The sequence below is a fragment of the Durio zibethinus genome, chromosome 17, assembly GCF_047325235.1.
Source record: "Durio zibethinus cultivar Kanyao isolate XHJ-2024 chromosome 17, ASM4732523v1, whole genome shotgun sequence".
NCBI classification, from domain to species: domain Eukaryota; kingdom Viridiplantae; phylum Streptophyta; class Magnoliopsida; order Malvales; family Malvaceae; genus Durio; species Durio zibethinus.
This window is the reverse complement of record NC_143178.1, coordinates 10,315,439-10,338,012: the sequence shown is the minus strand read 5'-3', so window position 1 is coordinate 10,338,012 and position 22,574 is coordinate 10,315,439. Positions and strand designations below refer to the sequence as shown.

Genomic DNA, 22,574 nt, shown 5'->3' with positions numbered 1-22,574 from the left:
TCAAAAGTGATGTCCAATGGTACTTGATGAAGACCCAAAGAAATTTATTCGAGCAAAGAAGAGCCGCGGTTTCTAAGGCGGAAGCTGTGTCATGGGCTGGGGCGGCGCACCTGGGAGTCGGCCGTATTGGCGGGAGAAGAATTTGTACTTTTGACAGAAAAAAATTAGGGAATTGAGTCATTGTTTTTGGGTGTGGAAGAAATTTTGAAGTAAGGACAAGATTTAATGAAAGGGAAATTAAAATTTAGAAAGCGAATGCTGGAGATTGATGAACTTAATTTCATGATTTTCTTTGTTGATAGATTGGGTTGAAGGGCTTAGGAAGGTTAAGGGAAGAAGATGAGGGACAGCCTCTCTTCAAATTTCCTTTATTTATTTATTATTATTTTCTCCTCGATTTGCCTTTCCGCTGAAGGAGTCAGAGGCCAAACTTTCGATTGCTCTTATTTAATCTTCCTGACATGTTAGCTAAAAAACCAAAAAACTTTTATGAAAACCGAAGGGAAAAGATAAAATGTAAACGCCGTTGCCGGGGATCGAACCCGGGTCACCCGCGTGACAGGCGGGAATACTTACCACTATACTACAACGACTGGATGATGAAAGGTCAAAAATATTATAACATGACGTTTATTTTGTTTTTTTGATAAACATAAACCAAAAAAAAAAAAAAAAAACACTCAAATCTCACCTATTGGAACATGTTAAAGTTTAAGAAGCTTTTTAATATCTTAATAAATTGAGGAACATCTTTTCCAATATTACTTGTTTAATATTTAATACTTTTGACTTAGTCTTTTTTGGATTATAAGCCTCTTGGCTTAGATGTTTATAATTTAATATAGATTTCATGGCCTTCATAGATAAAGCCAGCTTTATGTATATATGCAAATTGTCTTAATTTTGATAGGAAATGTAAGCATTTGTTCATTTCACAATAAAACCAAAAGTAAAGGCCTTGGGTAATGGCTTTGATTGGATGTACATCTTAATTGTTTTCAAGAAAGGCAGTGACATTAAATTTTTGGACTGTTACCCATATCCACGTTCAAGTTCTCTCTTTTCCTCACGTTTTTTTTCTTTATGTGACATCCGAATACATATAACGTAAAAGTTTTCTCTGGATCAGGATTGATAATATATATATATATATATATGGATTTTGCTACCTAGAATTTCACCGGTCGCTTCGGGTATTTATGCATAGAGATGAGAAGTCAAACTCAAATCCATCTTCCCATATCTTTATTGAAGCAAATAAATTAATATATGCTAGATAGATTTTCGTGCGTTGTTACGATTTGATATATATATATATATATATATATATATATATTTTTCGTAATAAAATTTTTGACAAACTTTTTAAAGGTCTTGCATTAAGGCAGAATATAAAGCTTGTATTGTTTTTAATCCTAATTGGATATATGGCTCAGAATTCATGATCCCAATGTCATGATCTTATTTTATTTATTACTATCTTATTGCTTACTCCCAACACACTAAAGAATATATATTGTTTACCCCCAACGCACTAAAGAATTTCACATATATAGGAGTTATAAATAACTATAATAAATATATCATTAATCCATGTATTAAAACATTTGCAAATACTTATTGTCATCTTTTAGTGATCATATACATATAGGAAGGGATAGATATTTCAAGAGAGATATATAGGGAAAGTAAAAGATAAAATTATATGAACAGAGCTTCTTTGGGTTAAGCTAGCAAAAAGAACAAATAAGCTTTCCATTTTAGCTTCCAAAAAGGGAGAAAAGATAATATAAATAAAGAAATATGTAAGGTTCGAACATGTGAGGTTTGAACGTGTAAGGTTTGAAAGTGCAATTGCAAGAACAGTAAATAAAATTTGTTTAAAACTTATAGAAACAAATGAAGGTCTTAATTCCAATTTCTTGCAACTCACCTGTATTAAATACAAAGGCAAAAAGTTTTGAAATTAAAAGACGTCCAATTATTTGCTTTGAACTGTAAATTATGCTTCGATACCATTGTGTTTGAATGAAAGAAACTATGAATATGACAAATCCCAGATATGCTATTTGAAAATTTAGAATAATACCTCATAATATTAAAAAAATTTAAACGATAAATTTAAGACAGAGAAGATGGTTTGGGTATTAAAGTAAAAGAATAAGATTTTGAAAATCTTTTTTTTTTCTTTTTTTACCTTAGATTATAGGGGATGGATCACAATGATATGAACAACACTGCACGGTTAGCTACTTGATTTTGTTGAAAATTTGGGAGAATTCAACAACCATGTATTGGGGCCTATAAATGTTTGATAAATGCTTGTAGAAGGGAATTGGGGATTGAATCGATTAGAAACGTTGTGGTATTTCGTTTTTTTTTTTTTAATTTAACAACCAAATGTGAGACATTGTTAGTATTCAAAGAACTTAAAAAACGAAAAGATTTAATTGATGATAAAGAAGTTGAGAAGAATGAGGCAGAATAATTAGAAGAACACCCACTAAAATTCTTTTCAAAACACAACAGAATTTCATTTTTTTTTTTCACAAAAAGTTGAGAACACCTATTAATGTTTTATTTAAAAAAAAAAAAAAAAAAAAACGTTTCCTTGTACAAATAGTTATTGACATGAAACAAAAATGGAAAAGAAAAAGCTAAGAAAAAATAAGGTTGAAAATTTCAAAAGTTGCCATATGTCATCATTTTAGGTACCGAGGAAAAATAATAGCACGTTAGATTGTAAATATATATATATGTTATATATCAATAGCATAATATAAATTTATTTAGTTTGAGCTTAATTTAAATATTGTCACTTGCATATAAATTCATATTAATATTATATGAAAATAACGTCAGTTGCGCATAAATTCAAACAATTATAGTGATAACACATAGAAACAAAACTTTCATTTTTTCTATACAATAAGTGACAAGTATCGTGTATGATTTTGCAATGTTGTCAACTTGTCATGTGCTTTTGCGAGGTGGTTGATTCATTCTTGGCAACTTTGTCCAAACAAGTAATGAAAGTAGAAAGTGATGATGAAATCATATTAAAACAATAGCTAACTTTCTCTTTCAAATCAAAAGAATCCATAACTTTTAAGAATGAAGTAGTTTTCCATATTTCATATCCTAGACTTTCCATAAACTCAATTTGACATCATAAATAAAATAAACAAATATATATATATATATATTGAGCATATTTAGGCAATCAAAAACTTTGACAAATGAATTCAGTTGTAGGTCATGTAAAATAAATGTAATCAAATATAGAGAGAAAAAACACTGAATTAGGGAAAAAGCTACTTGATCACTTATATATAGGTATCTAAAAATAACTTGCATCAAATCTTAAATAGATAAACAAATTCATATCTATATTTCATACCTCAACAAAGAATAAAATTTGAATCCCACTTGAAGACATAATAAGCATTGGCACGGAGCATAAGAATGCACTAAGATATTTTTCTCACTTCAATCAATTTTTTTCTTATGTTCAAATTAATTTAAATAACAATCATATTTTAATATCATGGTATAACGTAATTGTTAAAATATTAAAAAAAATCAAATACTAAATATTACATTAAAGGGTGTTTGGTTTAAAAGAATTCAAAAATTTTTATTGAGAATCTTGATTAAATAAATTTCATTTTTACGTTTGATTTAAAATTATCTTATTCTTAAATAAAATATCAAATTTTTAACGATATACAAAATCCTAAAACCTAAAATATATTTTTTTTTATAATATTTTAAGATTTCGAATGAAATGATTTTTAAATTTAACCTAAATAAAAATTGCACTCTATCTCTGGGTTTTTCTTTATTTTACGGGAACTAGAGCTCACTTGTTGAAAGTTTCTACGTCGAGGCAACGAAACGCTTCACATACCCACCAAATGGTCTTTGCTTATTGGTTGACTTTGTTGACTAAATTATCTTTGACTTTTCAACGACACTGCTTTCTGGCTCCTCGATTTTATCGAACTTTCATTTCGAAACATAGCTTTAGAATTCAACGTGGATCTGCAACCACCAAAATCCAAACTTTGTTCTTAGGAAAAGATAACCAAAAACAAGAGCATCTAGGCTGTTCAAGTTGGTGCAATTGGATCAATATTTAATGAGTGATGATGAAGACGAAATGAGTAAAGGCTTTTATGAGGCAATTGAAGAATTAGAGAGAATGGCAAGAGAACTCTCAGGTATTCTGTCAATTATGGCGTGTCTATAAAACAAACGCCGTAATTAATTTTAAAACAAGTTAATTGATGTATTTTTTAAAAATGAAACGCTGTAATTGAGAGGAATAACATTTTTGTTAGGCTGCTTTTCTTTCACATTATACCGTAATTAAAAGTTTGATTTTTTGTATTTTTATATAAACTCCAACCATACAATTTATATATTTTTATAAACTCAATTATGATATAATTTGTAATTAAATATTGTAATTGAATATATTTAATTTTAAAAAATAATAAATCTTTATATTTCAGTTAATGATAAAAGTTTCATTTGTCGATTGACTTTTTTAAAATAAAATAAAAAGTTACTTATAAATTGTCAATGAAATTATAGTAAATATATATTATTTAATAAATAAATATTTTTTTAATTAAATAATTGAATCTGAAAATAAAATATTTTAAAAATTAAATAAAATTTTGAATATCATATTTTTTTTAGATATCTTACTTTTATCTCAAATTCAAGATTTAACGAATTAAAAAATAAAAAAAGAAATAAAAGTATCATATACAAAAGAAATAAATATTTTCATATATTTTTTATGCAAGTTGTTTTTTTTTTTTGTCCAACAGTTGTTGATGTTTTAAAAAATATAATCTTATAACTTTTTATATTTAATAATTGATTTACATATCATTTACGAAATTTTTAAAAAATATTAAAATGATATTTATAAAAATATAATTAATAAATTATTTCTTTTGAATTTCATGAAAATAATGTATAAAGTAAAAAATTTTCATCAAAATAATATTTAAAAGAAAAACAGTTTATTTGGCTTATGTTACGGCTGTATTGTGTATCCTGTTTGTACCTCCACGTCGAGACCCCGCATTTTCGTGTCTAAAATCTGGCCCTTTCGCGATGGTCCCATGAGCAGCGCCAATCATTATCCAATCAAAGATCCCGTACCCTATCTGAGCCCTGAACCTGACACCCATCAACGGTCCTGATTCACCACATGACTGCATTGCCGACGCAATTTAGCGTCGACACCGAGTCACTGACCTTGCCAAACTGATCCACATGTAGAACCAGGAATACGACTCTTATGAAGTCACCCAATAACAATCCTCCACGTGGGATCTCCCCTCCACCTTTTAAAAATTTGGAAAAACAACCGCAAATACAAGGCGTGATTGTTATAACTGACTTGCTTCGTTCGTACGGCAAGAATCGCCGCTGTAAAAATAATCCCGATTTAGCTTTCCTTCAATCTCTTTCTCTGTCTCCGTTTCACGGATTCCAAAATCTTCGATGTCGATTTTCTTTTAATTCTGGTTTTGCTGTTTTTTTTCGTTGCGGAAATCGAGAGATCGAAAATTTCGAATATTGGAAGAACAAAATTATTGTTATTAGTATTATGCAGCGACTCGTTGACAACGCCCTCGCTGTTACCAAAGAGTGAGTTGTCTCTCTTTTTCTCTCTCCGTATATTTATACGTATATTCGTATATGCTTGTGTCGGATTGGTTTTCTGCATCAGCTTCTTTCTTATACGATCATTTCAGCTGCTCATGGATTTTTTGGATTTTTGGATATTCTCTGATTGATAAGGGATTTTTGAGGGATCCTACTTAAAATTTTATTAGCATTATTTTTGGGAGAAGTAGTTGGGAGCTTTTATTAGCTGAATCAAGTTCGAGAAAAGGAATTAATTAATAGCATTTTCTGGGTATTATTTAGATGAGAATTTTATCAAATTGAACCATTCAATTATTATTATTATTATTATGGGGTGAATCTTTATATATAAAGAAATAAAATAATTAAAGATTTATTCTATCAAGAATTTCATTTTTTGTTAAGGAATTAGAGATGGATAGATGATACTGGGGGTGGTTGAATAATGGAAAAAAGAATAGTTGAAAACATCTTTAGTTCGATGAGCTATTCATGACCTAATTAGCTTGTTTCTTTTTACTCCGTTTTAGAGCTTTCTTGATATAGATGAATAGCGGAAGCTTAGCCAACAGTCTTTTGTATTTATATGATCACTGCAATTGAGGCTTACCCCTTTGCAGCTTGGTATCATTTAACATTTTGAACTGCATTTGAACCAATTTGTTCTTCCCAATTTCACGTTGATGATCCTGTCTAAATATAATTAAACCACTTTTAGCTTTTGCCATAGTGTTATTGCATGCATGGTACAGCTCCCTGTAATTGTTGTGGTAATTTTACCGCTTCACTTTTTGGTGAACTCTTCATTCAATTATAATGCATGTATATTTCCACCTTTTTAGTAAGAGCTAGTAACTGTAATTAGTTTCCTAAAGCACCGTTTTATCAGAGCCTTTTTTTTCATTAGGTTAGGAAAAGAGTAGCCAATTTGTTTTTATTTTAATGCAGGTCGGTGAAGACTTTTACATACGAGTCTTTGAACAATATTGCAAGGTCGATAAATGGACTCTCAGCACTTTTATTGACCATTCTTCCTGGAAAGGCAAATATTCTTGAAGGTGTTCAAGGATGGGAGCTTAGGCCAACTTTTCACGGACCTCGATTTCCACGCTGGATGGAAAAGTATGTTTTTTTTTTTTTAATTTTGATGAGAAAAAATGTCTTTAAGTATCTTGGACCTTTTTTTTTTTTTTGGGTATTAGCCACTTGTGTGCTTAAGTAAAACCTTGCCAGAGGGGTTTAAATCATTATCATTTAAGTTCATACTTTGCTTCTTAATTTTGACTTTGTCTTTGCTTGACCTCAATTATTTATTGGAGTAGTAAAAGATTAAATGAAAAGATAAAACAGAGTTCTGCTGATTTTTCTTGCCAAGATGCATTGCTGGAGAAGTTTAGTGATGCTTGCTGACACTAATGTGTTCTTACATCATTGGTTCAATGTACTTCCTTAGAGTCTCTCCTAATTGACTTATTAAATGCGAAATAGAATTGTTTTCGGATATCAATTTGTAATCATCCTTTTAAGAATATGATTATTAAATGTTATTGCTTATGAGCACCTTTGATTTGGTAGTCATGAAGACAGATTTGTTGCATAACTGCAGAAGCACAATGGTTTAAATAGGAAGTGGTGTCATCAGAAATTTATTAGATTCCTTACTTCTCTCTTGCTTGAAGTTGTCATCTTAAAAACCAAAGAGGACTACAGATAGGAGGGGGATTTTTGCCATGCTTTCTTTCTTGAGTAGCCACTAAATGGTTTTCATTCGAGCTTTTTTTGTCTTTGAGAAACTTTGTTTCCTTGATACAACTACCTGCAAAAAGAAGCCAAAATTAATTTTGTTCTAGGGTCTAAAATCTGGAATTGCTCTTTCTTTTTTCTCAATCCCGCCTGTGGCAAGTAAAAAAAAACACAGAAGATGTATTGTTGATGAATTTATGATAAGCAATTTCAACTCTATAACAGCTTCTTTACCATATTAAGTAATTGTAATACCAATTAGTGGTTGACATTTTGACTTTTCTTGTTGACCATAGTGGTGTTTCCTCATTCAACCATTTCATCCATGAGCTTTCTGTGGATTCTGATACTTCAAGTACAGACTATTCTTCCGGAGAAGACGATCTTGATGGAATATACCCTGCATCACCATCATCTCATGTGTCAAAAACCTCCAGAACAAGCACTCGCATCAGTCATGATTGGCACTGGACAGACTGGATGGCCTACATATTCTCATGGATTTTGTTACCTGCTAGGTTTCTGCTGGGGGTACTGTTTCTTCTTTTCCGTTTGTTAAATATTCGGAGATCAAAGGTTTCTTCAGATCCAGGAAGCCCCCGTCCTAGGAATTTTCATTCCTTTAGGAAAGTGCATTCCTCCAAGGATCATGTTGTTCACCGTACCACTGACAGGAGGCGTGGAGTCATTGAGGTTTCTACATGGATTAACATCTTACTGCCTCTTGAAGTTTTCTGTTTTCATTGCCTCATTATTTTCTGTTTTGCATAGCCTCATATTTTGCAATTATTTTTTCATAGCTTTTACTTACTCATCGTGATGCTATGTCAATCAGGATCTTCATCTAGCAATTGAGATTTTCATAGAAGCTATATTTGATATGTTTCACAAGGCTGTGCATTGGGTGCTCTCCCCATCTGCAGTTTTTAGAATCTTTGTAAGATGGTTCTCATCTCTCATCTGCATTGATCATGATGTCTTGAATGCTTCAGTTCCCACAGCTACTCTTGGAGATAATAATCCAGCTCCTACAGAAAGGAATCTTACTCTTCACCAAGCTCTTAACACTGATGCGCGAACATGTCAGGATGTCATAGCAGAGCTAGGGTAAGTGCAGTGTTATTTTTTTTATTTTCTGTTCTTTTTCCCGGGAATTTTGCATGTCTTTTGTTGGTTTCTTACCTCATCTTGCTGTTTTAGGTACCCATATGAAGCTATTCATGTTATCACTGCTGATGGATATGTTCTCCTTTTAGAAAGAATACCTAGGTATAATAGTTTGTTTTCTTTTCAGATTATCACTTTTGCTTGAATGCTATTGTTCTTGATACATATAGGCTGATATTGCAGACGTGATGCACAGAAGGCTGTCTATCTACAGCATGGTATTTTGGATTCATCTATGGGGTAAGTAACAAGCCACAGTCTGCCTACCACTCTGCTGTGATTTCTTTGCTGGTTATGTATTACATTGAGCTACATGCTTGACCCTTTTAAAGGGGTTTTTATTCGGGTTTTGATTTTTCAGTTATCATTTGCCTGCAACTGGTATTATGTTGATATTAGTGTTTTCCCAATGAGCAAACTTCTAAGAGTAGTTAATTGATAACCCTGAAGCATCAATTCTTAATGTTGGTTAGCATTATTAGACTGTTTTGTTGTTACTGGTGTTTTGGATGAAAACATTATCTGCATTTTGAAAATCTGGTTTCTCAGATAAAATTATATTTCAAATTGATGAACTTACTTGTTCTGGTTGTTTAATTAAAGGGCCAACATTTGCTAAAGAATATCGAGTCTTAGCCCCTAGTAAATGGAATTGACTATGCGAATTTTGGCTTCATTCCCCTCTATCAAGAATGATATGAGAATAGGACATATTAATTATGAAGACTTTTTTTTTTTTTTTTATAATTTTGGGGGAAGGGGGGCTTTGAACCTAGCTATTAGCTATGTGAATTTTTGCTTCATTCTCTATCAAGAATGATATGAGAATAGTACACAGTAATTATGAAGTTTTTTTTTTTATAATTTTGGGGGAAGGGGGGCCTTGAACCTAGCTCTTTGAGCATGCTAGGTGTAGTGAACTGGATGAGCATGAAGTTCTCTTTTCCTCATGGAAGACAATCCACTCAATCATACTGGTGAAACTCTTGCTTGAATCTGTAGTATAGTTGAAGCATAGAAAAGAGAATGATTATGATTCTCATGTCACAGTAAATTGTAAAATAGTTTACCGGCTTACAGCCAGCACTCATACCATAAGTTTAAAAATGAAGATGCTTCATGAATTATGACTTTTGCATTTCACATGTGAAATTTGAAAAGATAATGCAAACTTCAGTTTGCAAGCGAATTTAATACCAATATTTTCTTAGGGATTATTTTAAGTGCCGTTGTTTCTCACATCCACATTTTTGTGTGATGGTTTCTTTTAGAAAATGATGTCCATATTTAATAGTTCTGCTATTTTATGCATTGAAGGAATAATTTCGGTCATTATACTGTGGATACTATTTAATAAATATTATTACTTCTGAGTTCTTGTGTCTGATTCTGTCACTTTAGACTGGAATGAGTTGAGGAAGAAGATCCATGTACATATGTGTCAACAATTCCTAAATTAAAGTAGAATTGATTGATTTGGGTCAGCATTTGTCTGGAAATATACACATCTATCGAAGACTTGAATATTTGTGCGGGATGCCTATGAACATAGATCCCTCTCTGCATTGTGTTGTGTTAAGCATTGTTCTTTTCTTCTTCCTCCTCTTATATTGTCGAAACCATATTATTTATTTTCCCAACTAATTGCAATTTATTCCTTTTCCTTATTTACTAAAATACTTCACTTGGTTATGTTCTTATGAGTTGATTTGTTTGTGCAGGTGGGTTTCTAATGGCGTTGTTGGTTCTCCAGCTTTTGCAGCCTTTGATCAAGGTTTGTCTTATTCTCGAGAGTATTTACCTTATTCATAGCACATTATTATACAATTGCAGTGTAATGTTTTATTGCTTTAATTACAGGTTACGATGTCTTCCTTGGGAATTTTCGTGGTTTAGTCTCTAGGGAGCATGTGGATAAAAATATCTCCTCGCGACAGTAAGTGTATATGATTTCTCTGTCAATAGCATCGATTCATTTTTCTCAGACATTGAAATTGGAAATTGAAGAATGAAATATTTCAATGCGATCACTAGGTTGGAGCAGATCCATTCCTTTTAACAATTGGTTATCTGTCTTTAAATGGTCAAAATTGCCAACCACAAAAATTTGGAAGTTCTATTCAAGAGAGTAGCACTTCATCTTGTTGGTTTTCAAAATATTTATTGTTTATACCCCCCTCTTTTCCTTGGAAAAAAAAAAAAAAACTAAAATGATCTATTTTGACTTAGATATTGGCGATACTCCATAAATGAGCATGGGACACAGGATATTCCGGCTATGATAGAGAAGATTCATGAAATTAAAACTGCTGAATTGAAAATTAGCAAACCTGATGAAGAAACAAATGATGAGCAGCCATACAAACTTTGTGCAATCTCTCATAGCCTGGGTGGAGCTGGTATGCTGATGTATGTTGTAACACGCCGGCTCAAAGAGAAGCCTCACAGGCTCTCGAGATTAGTTTTACTTTCACCTGCAGGCTTCCACGATGATACTAATTTTCTCTTTACAGTGGCGCATTATCTATTTCTTCTTTTGGCTCCTATTCTGGCACCATTTGTGCCTGCCTTTTATATACCAACCAGATTCTTTCGTATGCTGTTTAACAAGTTGGCTAGGGACCTACATAACTACCCTGCTGTCGGGGGACTGGTTCAAACCCTATTGAGTTATGGCTTTGGTGGAGATAGCTCAAATTGGGTTGGGGTGTTGGGATTACCTCATTTTAATATGAATGACATGCCGGGCCTCTCATTTCGTGTGACTCACCACCTTGCACAAATAAAAAGCACGAGAAAATTTAGAATGTATGATTATGGGAGTACATCAGCCAATATGGAGGTGTATGGATCTCCGGAGCCAATAGACTTGGGTGAATATTATTCACTTATTGATATTCCTGTTGATTTGGTGGCTGGCCAGAAGGACCAAATAATCAACTCATCAATGATCACAAAGCACTATAAGTTGATGAAGGATGGAGGTGTAGATGTATCGTACAAGGAATTTGAGTATGCACACTTAGATTTCACATTTTCACACCATGAAGAACTCTTAGCATACGTGATGTCACGCCTGCTGCTTGTGGAGCCTGCTCCAAAGCGCCAGTCTAGTGAGAAGGCTCTAAAGTTGAAAAAGAAAGGACAGGCAAGCTCTTAATGTCCGATGACTACAAAACCATGCACTTCCTTGGTTTGTTTTTTTGCTTTTGGATTTGGCATGTGTTTTGTTCCATTGAATATTTGATAGATAGATGCATGTTGTTGTATGTGAGTGAATGGATCAATATGTATCCTTTACATCATTGTAATTATTGATAGTCATTGCATACATGCCCAAGTAAGCTTCCATTATATATATTCCGAGACAATTCAATTGAAGTTAAAGTCAGAGAAAGTGGCTGCTTATTAGGAATTAGTTGGTTTGATAAATTATATGTTAATTTGTTTGCTGTATTGTACTGTAGATAATAGCTCTTTTAAAAAATTTACCATCATCTTGTACTACTTTTTCGTTGTTCTAGTTCTGTCAATTGTTTGATGATTATCAGAATACCTTTTCTTTTATTGGATTCCTGGCTTGGCTCAAATGATATTGGCTTTTGATTTCATCATAACGTAAAAAGATTTAGGGTGCCTGTAGTTTGAAAATATTGAAGGTGACCAGAAGGTATCTCGGTTCTAGATAGATTTCCAATTGTTTAGAAAATGAATTCACTCATCTATCAAACAACATTTTCTTCAACAACTGGGCAGATTTATCATAGCAAGTAAACTTTCAATATAATCAATAAAAGTAGTAGGTCAATGCGTAATTGTGATCCTATTGGAGGAAGAGAGTGACCAAATTCCCTATGAGAGGGTGCATAGTTAGCTAAAGAGTTTAAGTTTTATTTTGTCTGTAAGTTTCATAATCTAACGTGCGGATAACCTTGGCTGCTTGGAGAGAGAGAGAGAAGAGAGAGAGAGAGAGAGAGAGAGAGAGAGAGAATTTGCTTATGAAAAAGTGATTCTATCCTTGAATGCTATTGACTTTGGAGAGTGCTTAGGTTGCTTCGGAATGATGATGTCCTATGGACAGTTCACGCTTGCTTGGAAATGAAAATTGTTTCTTAAATAATCTCTAAGTGGAATGTTGAAAAAAAAAAAAAAAAAAAAAAACAAAACAAAAAAAAGAAGGTACCCCTTAGTTACTCGGGAGGTGCCATGTCTTTTCGAGAAGTGATGCTCTTAATTGAAGTAAATGTCTCAAGCTTTGCCTTCTATTGTTTACTTTGTAAGTAATTAACTATCACATTTCAGTTTGCTTCCCACCAACTTGCTCTTATTTTTCACGTTTATGTGCCCTATCATACACTCGTGATCCGTCCTTTAAACTTCTTTTTTTTTTTTTTTTTTTGGAAGGGAACTTTTCCCTTTTTTTAATTGATCTATTAATGTTGTTTTGCTTCTAAATTTGTTTTGATTAAAATGTTGGTGTTTTCACTTATTGTTGATGACTCATTTATTTTAAAATATTACTTTCCAAGTGTAAAAAAAAAAAGAAAAAGAAAATTAGCTATTTTCTCTCTTTGTTGCTATATTTGCTTTATCATAGGCGTTTAGCTTTATTGTCTATTCCTCTATTTCTTTTTCCTTGCCAATTTTAGGTTGTCGCAATGACGTTGGGCGAATTATTATCAAAACGTATTTTAAAGGATATTTCTAGAAGAAGAAATTTTTTTAAAATTATCCACTAAACAAAATGTTCTTTATTAGACCATGCCATTTAATTCGCCAAATTCATTATTATTAAATATTCTTTCATATGTATGGTGTAACTCAGTAAGTGTGTTTCAAGTTTATAATTCTTTACTTTTAGTTCGATATTCCTTACTTTTTTTCACTGAAATTCAAAATGGAATATAAAATATTAGAAATATGTAAATAGTATATAACAATAATATTAATATAATTAATATGATATAAAGTTATATTTAAAATTATATACAAATAATATAATATATAAATATATTAACAAATTATTAAATTATAATATCTACTAATATAAATTATATATTATAAATTAAATAATAAATAATATAAATCCAATAATAAAAAATAAGAAACTCACAATAATATATGGTGACGAAGTAAATCCTAGATGTGAAAATAAGTGTAGTTCGCTCATGAAATGAAAAAAAAAAAAAGAATATAAATGAAAAGAGGGATAAGTTGGATGTAAAAAGAAAAAAATCAATATGCTAAAACAAAATACAAAATAAAATAAGGGCAAATGAGATAGAAATAAGGCATTGTAAATGAGTTCATGTTTAATTGTCTTAGAAAATATGGAAGGATGGTATTGCCTATGAAAGTCCCAAATTTTTATTTATTCACCTCACAATTTGAATATAGGTTGATTGAACTTAAAAGCTCCTTTATTGAATAACGAAACAATCCAATTGAATTATAAATGGTACCAACGAAATCAAGCGTTGACACATTTCTTATTGAATGAATCGATCAATTTGACGTTGAAGATTTATTTTGTATTACATAATTTTAAAAAATTAACATATTTCATTTTATTATATTATTAGAATAAATGTTACTACTTTTGTTTTTGGAGTTTCCACACCTGTAAAAGAAGATATGGAACATATTTCTCCAATCATTGGCTCAGTATTTGACGTATCCTTTCCTACGGGTAAGATGCCTAATATTTACAACACTTTGATAGTTAAGGGTTGAGATATTATTTGTCAACAAATTAATGTAACGTGAGATACAACAATTATTAGCAAGTAATCTAGTTAGAGTTGCAGCTTTGAGCGTTATAAATGGTCTAATGAGATGAATGAAAGTGATCGACGTGGGAGCTCCTCTAATTGTTCTATAGTCGATGGAGGAACCCTAAAATGAATTTTTAACGTGCTTGGGGAGTGTTGATAATTTAGATCCCATAGATACTAGCAAAGCAACCCCTATTCATAAACTAGCGCCAATTTTCATATAATTAGATACAACATTATATATTTTTGTAAGAAGAATTAAAGCAATAGATATTTTAACTCTATCATTGTGGAGGAAAATTTCCGACTATTTAGGGGAGCTGGATAGGTAAACTAGTATTCAGTAAGGTTTGGGTAGATAAAACAGTATATATTATGGAATTGATCAACAAACATTGCGAAAGCTCATGGGAGTCATGTATCCGTATTTGACAAGCATGGTTATAATAACAATTTTAAATCTAGACATGTTGAGGTTGGCTTCCAAGGGGTTGGGAGTGTGATGTTGTTAGAGTTTGGGGTAATCCAACGAAACACAAACGAGAATCTAACCGCATCAATATGTCAAAAATAAAAATTCTATCTTTTGTTTATCTCTCAACCGCTTATGCCAATGATAAAAACAAATTCCACTCTTTCGAATTCATTATGGCAATCTTGGAAAGTGATAACATGTACAACAAGTTAGCTATGAATCACTCCACAATTTGTAAATTCTTATCAAGAAGGCGTGGAATTTGTTAAATTTTAGTTAATTGAACAACATCTTTTTTACTACTATTGTACTAGATTATATGCCAAAATTCCCCCTCAGAATTCAACATGTTATTCTTGACAAATGATCTTTATCAATAACAACCGCAACAAGATCTTTTCAAGCAGCTGAAAAAAGTTTACGACTGACAATAACTTGAAATATTGTGGCAAATGCATCTTCGAGTTGATTCACAAAATAATATTTATGGTGTATGTTTTTTAATAAGAAGAATTGTAGAATTTGAATTTGTTTAGAATTTAAGATCTTATTGCTTATCTCACATCGAGTTCGAATCTTATTCTACTTGGGATTTTTATATTATAAAGTTATTCTCTAAACTTTAGAAATTGTATAGTTTTTTGGGAAGTTTTAGCGAGAAAAAACTTCTAACTCAGTCTTTGACTCTAGAAGAAGCTAAACTTGAAGTGAGTTGGGCCAATTGTTCTTATGATGATATTAAGATAAGGTGCACAAAGGGCCTTTGGGTTGGTTTGGTAACCATTGAGAGAGATCTTATTGTCTTGAATTGCTCAATAGTAGAAGAACTATATTTACTTCGTAGATGTAGGCAAGTGCTCGAACCACATAAATTCCTATTTTCGTTTGTTTAATTTCTCTATAGTTTTTTATTTGTCATTTCTTGGATAATTTTTTAATAAATGATATCAAAGCTTTAGTTCTGTTAGATCAAGATTTACCATAAGATGTTGAAACTTACTAATTCTACAACTTTCACAATTGAGATGGGAAGACTAGTTTCATGCCCTAGCAAAAAAAGGTGAAAGATTTCCTTAAGCAATAATACTCGATGCTCCTTTTGCTAGGGAAAATGTCATAACGACTTGATGCTCCTTTTGCTAGGAAAAATGTTATAATGTATAAATTTGTAGACCTATTGTAGGTAAAACTTAAGAAGTCACTATCAATTTTTTTTGTTAAAGGTATGATTGGTCACCTAAGGAATTTATTATTTGAAGAAATCCTAAGCTTGACCTAAGTTCCTCAAAAATAACTTCTGATCTACTAATTACAATAGGGTTTGAGAGTTCAGTTACGTATAAGAAAGGTTATAATACCTCCACACGCCTATCCAAAAAGATAATGCCATTTAATCTTAAAAATATCCTAAAGGTTTTGGTTCTAATGGTCTTTTAAATTTTAACATCTAAATATTAGAAATAATTTCTAAAATTTCTCCATCTATTTAACAAAATTCTTTAAAAAATAATTTATCACCTTAAGAGTATTCAAGAATCTCATATGTTTTCTGAAAAAGGCTCCGTCATAAAAAAAAAAGCTTAATCATTTTTTTTTTTAATTTTGTTTTACGAAAAATATATCTAATTTTTTTCACTATTTGGACCTAAATTAGAAATATTTCCTCAACTAGAGATTTCTAAAATTTTCACAATTCGGGCCAAATTTAGAAATATCTTTCCTAGAATTCAGACTCTTATTATTGAATATTATTTTTTATTTTTTTTATTTTCAAATTTTTAGAATGAAAATAAAATGACATTTTTTTTAAAGTCTTATCTAAATTCTTCTACCATTTGGGTTGAATTAAGAAAAACTTTTCACCTAGAAATCTCATAGAAATTTAGCCATTTGTGATTTTTTTTTTTGAGATTTTATCCTTGGATAATTGTCATATATTTTCACATAAATTTACAAGTCATATTTTTACTTTTTAATTTGGAAAAGAAGTAAATTACTTTTAATGAAATTATGTCTAAATTATTTCACCATTTGGATATGAATTTAGAGAAATTTCTCACCTAAAGATTTCTTAAAAAATTTACCATTTGAAATTTTTAAGAATCTCATTATAGGATAATTATTAATTCATTCCCAAAATTTTATTAAATTTATTTATATTTTTTAATTTGTAAATTGAAAATAAATATTAATTATTGTTATTGAAACTTTATCTAAATTTTTTCTCCATTTGGGTCAAATTTAGAAAAAAAATTTTCTCTCTTAGAAATTTCATAAAAAAATTAATCATTTGTAATTTTTAAAAAGTTTTTATCTTCGAATAATTATGATTTATTTTTATAATTGAATTACAAATTATTTTAATTATTGCTAACTTATCTTATTAAATCATATTTTTATACTTCTATAATCCAATAATTTAATATTTTCTAATCTAAACAAATAAGTAAAAATAAAAAAGAAAAGTACCTAAAAATTTGGGCTACTACTTTCTTCAAAAAGGGCTTAAGTTTGGCACTGGACTTAGTCTTTATTTCCAAAGTGGGCTTATCTCAAGTTCTACACCAAATAATTGGGCACACCAGCCTATAGGCCAAGTCAGAAATAGCTTGTAAGTTGGATCAGTTAGAGCGATGCAAGTTGTGATTTTCAAATCGAGTCAAATAACCCAACTGCCTCTACTTCCCATAAATGGCATAGTTTTGGTTTGCTATAAAAGTTTACTTTTTTGCTTTTTTCTTCATTTCAGACTTTGTTTCCTTTCTCTAAAATACTTTATTTGCCTTTCTCGCTAAAAAGATGAACAACCACCATAATTCTTCAAGCAACCCAGAGAATGGTAATCGCTCACTGTTGCCACCACCCACTGGCATTGATTGTCATGCTTTGGAAGTGTTTATTGGTTTTTTGGGCTTCAATTGGATCTATCCTAGTTAATGTTTAGGCTTTGAGCTTGACATATAGTTTTATTTTTGTTTAGGCTTGGTGCCCAGTAGTGGTTTTATCTTGTTCAGGCTTTGATGTGGGCTTTGGCCCAACAAATATTTGTTTGTTTATTCTTTAATAAAAACTAATTTAAAAAAAGAAAGAAAGAAAAGAAAATCCCATACAAGAATCAAAGAGGGATTTTTGGGATTTTTAAACTTGCATGAAATAGGAAATTAAATAAAAAAATGAGAGCATTGATCGAAATCAAGCTAAAACCTTAAATCAAAGCAAAACAGTTGGTAAGAAAATCAATCCATCTCATGGCATTCAAGAACAAATCCCTAAAATTTTTTATTAAAAAACCCTATAAATTGTTCTAAAGCATACAAAAAATAGGGAGGATACGAAAAAAAAATGAGTTTTTTTTTTTTTTTTAAATAAGTAAGAAAGAGATATGTTCTTGGTTAGAAGTTTTTCTAGGATTTAGGTTAATACTAAAAGTTTTAATTTTGATGATTTTTTGTTTTTTTGATCAAGGATTGAAAGTGGTTTGAATTTTTAAAATTTTCCCTCTTTTTTTAAAAAATTTGGAAAAATCTAGTATTGGGGTTGAATGTTTGAAGTTTCCAGTTGAACTTCTTAGCCAACAGTTAAAGATTCCAATGAACAACCCAGATTATGACAAAAATTTTTAGAATCTGGTGAAATAGTTGCTGTGTTCTTAAATCGTGAAGAGGAAGAGACAGAGGAACAAATGGGCTAGAAAGAGAGCAAAAAGGATTCTAAGGCAAAGAAAAAAAAATAAAGTTTTAGTTTTTATATAGGTGCTAAATGGCACCGTTTTGGAAGCATAAAACCTGTCTATGACCTACGTGAACCAATGCACCACCCGCGTGTAGGACCTGAACTAATTGTAGGTATTTGCTTTTCTTTTTCCATTTTTTTGATTTTTGATTTTTGATTTTGATTTTTAGATTTATTATTATTATTATTATTATTATAAATTAAACTATTTATTTTTTTAATGCCATTATGAATTTTATTTTATTTATTTATCTATAAAAAAGGGCAACCAAAAAATGTTTCTAAAATAAATTTATCAATCCTACCAAACTATTGAAAAATTTTTCATAGATTTAAATTTTTATGAATTCTACCACACTATTGGAGGATTTGAATATTAAATTAAATATTGTCAAACTATTGAAAGATTTAATGTATTTTTTAAAAATAAACTACAATGAAATCTCACTAAACTATTAGGAGATTTACATCAAAATAAATCTTACAAAACTATTAGAGGATTTTACTAATTATTTTTTTGAATAAATTATATTAATGAATCTGATGACAGAGCCTCTTCAGAGTGGGATACGAGTTTTCATGAATGCTCCTGAGGTGAGAAAATTTTCTTAAATTACTGCCAAACTATTGGAGTAAATTTATGATTAATTTTCAATAATTAAATTATTTGGTAAAATGATAAGAATATTTTAAGGCTTGAATATTTTGAAATCAAACTAGTATCATCCTTTAGATGAGCATTGTAAGGGTGTTATAATCTTTCTCACACGTAATTGTACTCTCGAACTTACAATCGAGTTTCATGGATTATAACATACTATTTAAAGATACCTAAGTTAATCTTGAGACTCTTATTTAAATCAGACAAAGTCGATTAGGTGGTCAATTGCACCTAAACCAAAAAATTTTGGTGGTGACTCCTAAAGTTTATGTCTTGTGATAAGTCCATAGATTTATACGTTATGATAGTTTGGTGACTCCACTAGGGATAAAAAAGTTAAGCCAGTAAATAACTTCTTATTATTCAAGCCTACTTAATAAATTTAAGAAGTTTCCCTCATAAGTTTTTTATATTTTTTTATCATACTTGTTATTCACTTGCATGTGCATAATATGAACTCTATACTCAGGTTTTGTCCTTTATAAGGAAAAAAAGTACCTACACCTTTATGAGATTTTGTGTCTCTACATAGGCTAGTGAAATACTCTTACTCAAATTGAACCCTTTTTGCTTGTTGCCTATAATGAACGAGGATTAAGGTATCTTACTAGTCTATGATGGATAATAATGTAAGGAACAATTTAAAAACTTTTTTAAAGTGACCCAAACTACATATAGTTAACCTTATGAGCTTAATTTATAGGTAGAGCCATGTTCTCTCTACCATTTAGAGTTAATTCAAAATTTAAAGTGATGTTGTCGTATATTGTATTTGTTTCATTAATATGTGTTTATCTTTTATTTATATTGAGATAATTAACCAATTTCTTTTTTTTTTTCTTTTCTTGCATACTCATAAACATGTATACATATTGCATATCATTTTTGCCCTAAAGATATCTTCAACAAAAGTTTTCATGGAACCCATGAAACTTCTAGTTTGTGCCTTATATATGTTCTTCAAGTGTGAGTCACCTATTGATGTGAAAGTAGAGTAACAAAAAAGGCAGCAAGAGGAAAGAGATTGTTTACCATCTAGGTATGTCTCTACTTTGCTTAAAGAAGTTTGATTGTTCCTTAAATAAAATTATTTGAAAAACCTATTAAACATATGGAATAACATGGTTCTTTCAAGACAACAAGCTATTTATCCGAAGTTTAGACATTGCACATCTCTTGTCGGCCAAGGTTGAAAATTCACTCATTAAGGTAATGGTATAGTTTTAAGACCCTTCCTATCATCGTTTTTATTTTTAAAAAGTTGATTTAATGCCAACCATAGAAGAGTATTCGATTCTGGTGGGTATGCATCTCCAAATCTAGATAGGGTTTATGTAAAGAAAAAAAAACCAGGATATCACAAAAAGTTAGCCCATATTTTAGGGATAGAAAAAAAGCTCATAGATTTACATGTTCAAGAAAAATGATAGCTTAAAGGTATTCCATGAAAATTTTTTTGAGATTTCATTGTTAAACATCCTAATGATGACCAAGAAATAAATGTGTTTGCCTTAGCAATATATTGGATGGTGATCTTCCCCAAAGTCTTAGGCCATATTGAGATAGAAGTGGTGAATTTGTTTGAGTAGATTGAAAGAAGATGTAATCTTTCACTGGTGATATTGGTAGAAACCATCAAATCGTTGAATTTTTATAGATAGAATGATAAAGCATGTTTTCTGGGTTGCACACCACTATTGTGTTTATGGGTGAAGTGCCATTTTCAATGCAAGAAGAGTGATTTCTCCAAACTCTATCTTTGCAATCAAAATCCAGTCAAAGGAGGTTTAGGATAACGAAGGCCAAAAGTGAAGTCCAAGAAAAAATATGAGTACTTGTTGCAGAAACTCACAACTTGTTAAATGAAATGATTAGTTCTATGGATGAATTAAGAACCTATGTTATATCAATGTCGAGATAAAATGGAGGTTCCACTTTTAGGCTTATAGAGGTTAACAAGCTGTGCACCATTGATGGTTAGAAAACAGTATGGAGTTGAATTGTTTGTTCTCATGACATACAAGCTTAACCAATTTGACTATTTTTATGAGGAGCCTAAAACATTTTAAAAGATTGACAACATGATTAAATCCTAGAAGAAGTTTAAGCAAGTGAGTCCTAGGTCATTTACTAATAAAGTCACTTATGGGTTTTTGGTGTGGAGAGTTAAAAGGGGCAAAAAGGTTATGTTTACTCCTAAAGATTATTACCAACTTGTGAACTAGGAGTTGGATGAGATACTCTCAAAATTGGAATTTGTAAAGAAAGAATTTGAAGCTGAGATAGATAAGATGAAGCAAAAGATTCAAAGGCTTTAAGAAAAAAAAGAGCAATGAAAAGATAAAGCAAAAAAGTTAAAGGTCAGAGTCCGTAAAATTTTTAAGGAACATGATACAATAGTAAATGATGTGGTTGAACTAAGTCAATAACATAGGAAGTTGAAAGCTAAGAGTAAAGCCCAAAAGGTTAGTAGGGAATGGGATAATTCATTTAAAGAGTTGATAGAGTTGCGTCAATATCAAAAGAGGCTACATATTTAGGTGAAAGCCAAGGAAATAAATATTGTTGATTTGACTTGTGAGAAGGAAATGTTGAAAAAAGAATGTTTCTAAATGGAAGAGGATTATGTTAAAGCCCAAAAGGAGAATGAGATGCTAATAAAGTATATCCAGACACTGAAGCGGAAATTGAATGCATAAGAGGACCATATCATTGTATTCACAAAAGAGTATAAGGGGTTATCTTACCATGTTTGGTTTGGCAAAAGAGAAGGATTGGGAAGATAAAGGTACATAAAGCATTTTGCAACCCAGATAAGCATAGCAGTGATCAAGGTAAAAAAAATGGCAGAAAAGGTTAAAACATTGAAAACATTGGTCACGCTGATCAGAGAGCATGAGTAACAATTGTTAAACTTCATTGAGGAAGCCAAGGATCAATATGAGCAAATTAAATACTTTAACAAATGGAGAATAATAGAATTGATGTAAAATAGAATCTTATGGAATAAATGAAAGTTCACTTTTATTGAAAATCTTTGAAAGGGCAAAATTTTTTTTTATTTTTTTCATGCATTGCAATCATTCATAATTAAATTTTTAATCATGTTAGTCTATAATAATTTCACTAATTTAAAGTTGTGATACACAAGGTTCAAGGATAGATCAACACCAGTACAAGACTTGGACTCAAGCTAGAAGAATGGAACAAGGTAATGTGAGCCATGTTTAGAAATTGGAAAAAGCTTAAGAAAAAATTAAAGGAGAACTAAACAAGATCCTTAATGCTTTGGGTAAGCTGAATAAGGGAAAAATAGTAGAGGAAGATGTTTCGCATGAAGTGATTAATC

The 22,574-nt window shown here is 30.7% G+C and overlaps 1 protein-coding gene and 1 non-coding gene across 2 annotated transcripts; one reads left to right on the top strand and one right to left on the bottom strand.

Moving 5' to 3' along the window:
• Positions 1–521: 521 nt before the first annotated feature.
• Positions 522–593, bottom strand: TRNAD-GUC (transfer RNA aspartic acid (anticodon GUC)). The gene has a single exon. It is a non-coding gene; the product is annotated as a tRNA-Asp (tRNA).
• Positions 594–5,399: 4,806 nt separating this feature from the next.
• LOC111281710 (uncharacterized) lies at positions 5,400–12,148 on the top strand. The gene is made up of 9 exons (XM_022869362.2): positions 5,400–5,673; positions 6,622–6,795; positions 7,713–8,109; positions 8,252–8,523; positions 8,617–8,685; positions 8,767–8,823; positions 10,305–10,357; positions 10,444–10,519; positions 10,813–12,148. The coding sequence occupies exons 1-9, from the start codon at positions 5,633–5,635 to the stop codon at positions 11,741–11,743; spliced, it is 2,070 nt and encodes a 689-aa protein (XP_022725097.2). The 5' UTR covers positions 5,400–5,632; the 3' UTR covers positions 11,744–12,148.
• Positions 12,149–22,574: the final 10,426 nt, after the last annotated feature.